Below are 7500 nucleotides of genomic sequence, written 5' to 3' on the forward strand. Positions count from 1 at the left end.
GGTCATTTTCAGTCAGTGATTAACTTACTTTTTGGATGAATATTTTTTTTATAGATACTGTCCCTGGGCTGGGAAGTTGAAGCCATAGAGTAATCTAATACTAGTGGTTGTCTCAGGCGTAACTTTATGGAATTCGCATAACATATTGAAATGATATGAAAATATTTACTTTGTAATTCCACACATTTTATTTAAAAAAAACACGACCCAGGTTTCAACGCTGAACGTCAAAACCTGGGTCATATTTTTTAAATAAAGTGTGTGGAATTACAAAGTAAATTATTTCATTTCATTTCAATATAATCTAATACTATCACCAGTATATGTGATTGTCCAATAATGATTGTGAATTCAGTTAACCTTCTATTTTTGCAAGAATTTTATATGGAAATAAACTTTATCAGCTTACGTAATTTTTTCAAGTGCTAACACCTGATGAATATTGAAAAAAAATTTTATAATTGACTAATGAAGCATATTTTTCACAACAACCTATATATTTGAATAGCTTGAACTTTATAAAAGCTTTCCTTTAGATACAAGAAAACGATTGGGCTTTTCTCACTAGTTGTCATATTATAACAGCATATTCAGTCATTTAAATGTTATTAAATACTTAATATTCGACATATAATTGCTGTATGCAGAGTCAAATTCTGGTCATCTTTGAATGGGCTTGGCAATTAAAAAAGTTTCTTCCCACACTTGCTCAATGAAAATTTCACATTATTTCACCTTTCACAGGTGAGGGTACATATTACATTGCATCTTGAATGGACATAATATACGGCAGTAAAATTATGAGGTTGAATTAGGATTTTTGCTTCCTTTTCAGCATCAGTGCATCAGATTGTGTTCCAATCCAGCATCTTTTCATTGAAAATTATTTGGGGTTAACACTCAACTGTTTCTCAAGCCTTTGGGCTGGAGTGCGTGGTAAGATTGACACAAGAATATATGCTCACTCCAGGGCAGCACCACAAATACTCGCAATTATTTGCGCTGATGTGATAATAAGAACTGCTACAACAAAGTGCTATCAATGACATAAGCATGGATCAATACGCACCCTTGAATCAAACTGGGAAATTTGGTGGAGTGAGCTGCACACATGAAAGACATGCACCACACACCTTGATAGAGTCCCCTTCTGAGAATGGCAGCTCCTCCTCGCATGCATCTGGGTTGGGAGACATTGTTGTGGGATCGTAGTCAAACAGTGCCACAAACCACCGAATACGCTTTCCGCCCTCCCTGGCACCACCTGCAGGAGGCGGACCCGTGCCGGGGGCATAGTGTTGCCCTCCAACAGCACCTGGACCACCAGGACCCACAGCACCCCTGCCACGGCCTGCGGCATAGTCTGGCCCAGCTGGTCCTCCACGGAATGCACTGCCGGGTGCCGGCCCACCTCCCACGGCCCTCTCCCTTCCATCCGGTGCATGGTGGTGCCTTTGGTGCCTCTGATCATAATATGGATCATGCATGTCCCTGGTGGTTCGAAATGGTCAGAATTCAATTCAATGCTCAGAGAGACTCCCAAACTATACGTGTGTAAATGGAAGGGGTAGGAGGAAAGAGGTTAAGGTAACATATAATGCGCTAGCTAGTATAATATGTGGAGTTATTACTATGATCATATTTATTGGGCACAAAACCAAAAAACACCTTCCAGTCAAGTAAACAAGCATGGTAGATTGAAGATGTGGAGCATTTTATATAACTGACATTGGATATTTGAATTTGGATTCTTATCCCACTTATCCGTTGAATTCCTCCTTCACATAACCAAAGGTCTTAAGCGGATGAAATAATACTTTGTAATTCCACAGATTTATTTCACAAACACACGACCCGGGTTTCGACGTACAACGTCATCTTCAGGTTCATAAAATAATGCCTGAAACCATCGATTATAACCAAAGGTGATTGACCACTATAATTAGTGATAGGTAAGTTCCACTTCTCTTCTATTATGGTACCAGTTTGTTTCTTTATTTTGGCTCTTGGTTTCAGTTCTGGTGAATGGATGTATATCAAGTGATTGACATGGCAATGCTAAGAAAAAACTCAATTATTGTCATTGAAATTGCCACCTTATTAGAATATTATTATAAATAAGTAATCTAATGGTTAGGTGGGTTTTTGATGGACACGTCTACCAAATAAATATTTTGTAACTGCTAAAAAACACAATCCAGTAACCTACTCTGCATCAAAACCCTCTTTATCTCTGGGTACTTCCTTCCTCCCTTCTTCCCATCCAACATCCCTATCCTGTTCCTGCCCTTTCCTCGTTTGCCAAACATTCTCCCTTTCCCACTACCGATCCATACACCCTTCATCAATTTTTCCATCAATATATATATATATGTATATATATATATATATATATATATATATATATATATATATATATATATATATATATATATATATGTATATATATATATGCTTTCGTAGACGTAACACGGAAGTGCCGAATAGTACAATACACAGTAACACACAATATAGAAACACAAAAAAAGAAGAACACTCACACGTTATTTCTTGATATTTCGACGGAAACAATCCGTCTTCCTCTGAAGATATAGAAGTAATGAATATATATAATTGAATTATATATATATATATAAATTATATATATATATATATATATATATGTATATATATATATATATATATATATATATATATATATATATATATATATATATATATATATATATATATATATATATATATATATATATATGTATATATATATGTATATATATATATATATATATATATATATATATATATATATATATATATGTATATATATATGTGTGTATATATATATATATATATATATATATATATATATATATATATATATATATATATATATCTCTATATTGCAATATAGAGAGAGAGAGAGAGTACATTACACAGTAACAAACAATATAGAAACACAAAAAAATGAAAACTCACACGTTATTTCTTGATAATTTCAACGGAATTCTACTCCGTCTTCATCGGAAGATAGAGAAGTAATGACTGCTGGAATAGTAGAGGTGAGGGGTGCGAGAGAAAGGGAAGGGGGCCAGGGGAAGGGGAGAATGGGAGGTGGAGGAGGGGTGAGAGGAATGGTTGGGGAGAGGAAAGGGAGAGGAGAGGCTAGAGGGGAGCGGAGATAGGGAAGGAGGGAGAGGGAGGAGGTGGAATGGACACAAAATAGGAAAAGAAAACAATCTGCTCACCGCAACTATTGCAACATCCGGGACCCAGGTTTCAACTTACAAAGCCTTGATCAAGACTTCGCAAGTCAAAACAAAGGCCACGCACACCAAAACTCATGCGGAAAAACTAAGTGTTCAACCCTCCGATATGCATCGCTTCCACAAAGTAACAATTTTAGGCCACTCCTATCAGTGAACGACATTGAGGCCCGGATGCTGATAGTCCATACAGATGTAAATGAATGCCATTTCAAGAGTTTTTAATTCTATGGGGTTATCGGATGTGGGAAGGGACGCTAGGACGGAAACATTGTAATACTGGTTGAAAGGGGTATTATGATGGGAAGCATGTTTAGGGATGGGGAGACCCGCGGACAGGGAGGAGGGATTGCACGAGGCGTGGTGGTTATTAATCCTAATGTTAAGTGGTGTGGGACATTGGCCTATGCAAAAGGACGGGCAGAGTTTACAATTTAGAAGATAAACAACATTCTTGGAAGTGCAAGATGAGTGGGGGAAGGGCGGGAGAGATTTAAAAGGTGGGATAAAGAGGGGTGGAGTGGTGAAAAAAGGGCCGGTTTTACATCCTCCTCGATGACATGGAGTGGGTACGGCTCTGGGGGTGTGAGGGGATTTTGAGAGTGGCCTGGTGGATTTGAGGATATCTGCTAGGTTGGCGGGACGTTTGAAGGTGACAGAGGGGCATTTGGGAAGAAGGTTGGAGGAAGTGTTGTGATTTTTGAGGATGGGAATAGGTCTTTGAGGATGAATTTGAGGGAATGAATGCCTGGGAAGTAGGTAGTACAGATTGAGAGAGACTGGGAGTCTGTGGTTGAGGCAGGCTTGGGGGTGTAGGAATGTTTGAGTATTTTCTTATGGAGGAGAGAATCAGGGTATCCTTGTTGTGTATTTATATATTTGGACGGCACTATAGAACACAAATAAAATGGTAACACTTAAAACGTAACGCTTTATACCTCTATTCCCCATGCAGAAGGCTTATCCTCCCTCCAGCATTATCTTTCTCTAAGCCCCCTAACCCAGTGCCCCTCGAATTAATCTCTCCTCAATCTTGCCACTTTTGTTCTGACTAAAAATGCATTCTCTTTCCAATTTTTTTTAACCTACAGACCAAACGCACAGCAATGGGAACAAGGATGGCACCATTATATGTCAGTCTCTTCATGGGCCATCTGGAGGAGACTTTCCTGTCACAGCAACCCTTCCAACCTCTTTTCTGGGTCCGCTACATAAACGACATTTTTATTCTTTGGGCACATAGCTCTGAGTCTCTCAATAATTTCTTATCCACCTTAAATTCATCTTTCACTGTTAAATTCACCTCTTCCATTTCAGGCTTAACCATCACCTTTCTTGACACAGACATCTCAGTTCTAAACAACAAATTCACCAATTCCGTGCACATCAAAGCCACTAACCATCAGCAATACCTACACCACACAAGCTGTCATCCGCAACACACCAAACGCTCGATTCCCAACTCTCCCTCTATCCGTGGACACCGAATTTGTAGCATCACAGCCACTCTCAACAAATACCTTGACAATCTACATCTTCCACACCTCAAATGCAGTTACCCATTAAAGCTCCTATAAAATAAAATCCACCACTCCACCCGACCACACACACCACATAAAAACAAGCCCACATCTGACACATGACTCAACCTTTGCACCACCTATTTCCCCAGACAGACTGAAAGCCTTCCTTAAAGAACTGTTCCCTATTTTACATGGCAATGACGTAACCTCATCCTTACTACCCCAATGTGCATCTCTTGCATACAGACAACCCGCCAATCTCAAAAACCTTCGATATCCACCAACCCTTTGGTGCCCCCTGCAACAAACTTCCTAATATTTCCCCTACTTGCAACCGCCCCCGATGTAAAACTTGTCTACTTATTAGATCTACTCCCCTCTCCCCACATCCCCTCATTGCCCCCTCACCTCGTTCCCATGCTAATTGCCTCTCAAAAAACATTATTTATCTTTTGTCATGCAAACAATGCACTTCATTTTACATAGGCGAATGCATTACCCCCTCTTCCATTCGAATGAACAATCACCGGTACTCCTGAAATCCTGCCTCAATCTCTTCTCTTCCTATTCCTTCACACGCCAATTCCCACAAACTTTCATTCGACCAGTGTTTTGCTCTCAGCATCCTAGAATGCCTACCCCATTCAGCCACCAATATAGAGGTGAGAACTCGTGAATCAGCATATATATATTAGCATTCTGATCTTTCCAAATTCCCACCCTTAACCGCCATCTTTGATTTCCCTCCCAGATTTCCATGCACCTCCTCACCCCCGACCACTTACCCCTTTCCAGCAAATTTTCAGTCTTACTTGAAGAAGGCCTCAGAGAAAGCCGAAAGCTTAAATAATTAACCATGTGAGTGCCCTTTTAGTGTTACTATTTTATTTGTGCTCTATTTTGCCGTCGAAATAATATATATTATTATATTAGGTAATCTACTGGTTAAGGTAGGTTTTCAGATGGGCACAGCTCCTAAATAAATATTTTGTGACTACTAGGGAAACATCTACATCAGGTCCCTCTTCACTTCTGAGTACCTTCTTCCTCCCTTCATCCCGTCCAACATTCCTATCCTGTTCCTTCCCTTTCCTCTTTAGCCCAACATTCTCCCCTCTATCAAGGAAGAAGCGTAGCAAACAAAGATCAGGTAATGGATAGAATACTACTAGTAGAGATACAAGCAGAACCAACGAACTTGGTTATTATTCAGGTATAATCGCCACCGAGCAACCATAAAGAAGAAGAGGTCGATAGGATATACGACCAGTTAGAGGACATAAATGCATGTGTTCCTGCAGGGAAACATTTGATAGAGATGGGGGATTGGAATGCGACGGTAGGCGAAGGAAGAGATCGTGATGAGGTGGGGGACTACGGTTTAGGCACAAGGAATGACCGCAGGGAGAAAGCAGTTGAGTTCTGCAGGAGACAGGGGTTAGTCATCACCAACACTTGGTTTAGACACCACAAAAGACGCAAGTATACATTGAAAATGCCAGGTGACTCAAGAAGGTATCAGCTAGATTATATCCTGGTTAGACACAGGTTTAGGAACAGCATGATAAATTCGCACAGCTTCCCAGGAGCGGATGCGGATTCTGACCACAATTTAGTTGTTATGAAATCTAGCGTCTGTTTCAAAATGATAAGGCAGGGGCGGCGAGTTAGAAAATGGAATGTAGAAGCATTAAATGGTTTGAAAAGGAAGGAATACAAACAGGTGGTAGAGCAAATCATGGAGGATGGTAAAGAGCTAAGTACTATCAGAGAAAAATGGGAAAGTATCAAGAAAGGGTTGTCTAAACCCACAAAAGACACTATTGGATCCATTAACGCTAAAACGACTAGGAAACCATGGATCACGGGTGAGATGATTACAAAGATGGATGAGCGGGGAAAATTGAGGAATATAAATACAGAATTAGGCAAAATGAAGTACAAAGAATTAAACAATGAATTGAGGCAGGCAACAAATAAAGCAAAATAAGCATGGTGGAAGAAGCAGTGCGAGGTTATGGAAAGTCTGCAGAGGAAGGGTGAAATCGGTGCGCTGTACAGCAAAGTTAAATCTTTATCGGGAAGTAAGAAAGGGAGATCAACAATAGCAGTTAGAGATAAGGTGGGTAAGGTAATAGTTGACGCAGAAAAGATCCAAGAGAGATGGAAGGAATATATAGAAGAACTGTTTAGTAAAGAGCTTAGACCAACAAAGTTAGACATTGAAAAGAAACATGACGTAGAGGAAGATAGCTTAGGTCCAGGCATACTAGACAATAAGATAGAAAGGGCATTAAGGGAGATGAAACTAAATAAGGCCGTGGGGGTGGATAACATTCCCGTGGAACTTTTAAAATGCTTAGGAAAATGTGGGAGGAAGAGACTATATGGGCTGATACGCAGCATCTAAGAGGAGGGAATCTGGCCGGAAGACTTTGTGAGATCAGTATTAGTTCCTATTCCGAAAAAGTAAAAGGCCATGTCATGTGAGGACTACAGGACAATTAGTTTCATATCCCACGCAGCTAAAGTTGTTCTCAGGATCATAAACAAAAGGATAGAGAGTAGGGCAAATGATTACTTAGGGGATGATCAGTTTAGGTTTAGGAAGGGGAGAGGTACGCGTGATGCCATCCCAGTAATGAGACTATTAATCGAGAGGAATATAGAACACAACCAAAGGGAGGTATTTGCCTTTTTCGTAGATTTCGAAA

The 7500-nt window shown here is 39.8% G+C and overlaps 1 protein-coding gene across 1 annotated transcript in view; it reads right to left on the reverse strand.

Annotated features, from left to right (window-relative positions):
* Window positions 1-1133: 1133 nt before the first annotated feature.
* The window catches only part of LOC139691759 (RIMS-binding protein 2-like), a gene marked incomplete at its 3' end in the record, with an annotated part of 106733 nt that continues 100366 nt past the window's right edge, over window positions 1134-7500 (reverse strand). The window contains exon 21 of the mRNA XM_071589607.1: window positions 1134-1491. Within this exon, the coding sequence (XP_071445708.1) occupies window positions 1134-1491 (358 nt within the window). The remainder of the gene's footprint in view (window positions 1492-7500) is intronic.

The sequence above is a fragment of the Hetaerina americana genome, unplaced genomic scaffold (genome assembly GCF_022747635.1).
Source record: "Hetaerina americana unplaced genomic scaffold, ioHetAmer1.1.p SCAF_399, whole genome shotgun sequence".
Lineage (NCBI taxonomy): Eukaryota > Metazoa > Arthropoda > Insecta > Odonata > Calopterygidae > Hetaerina > Hetaerina americana.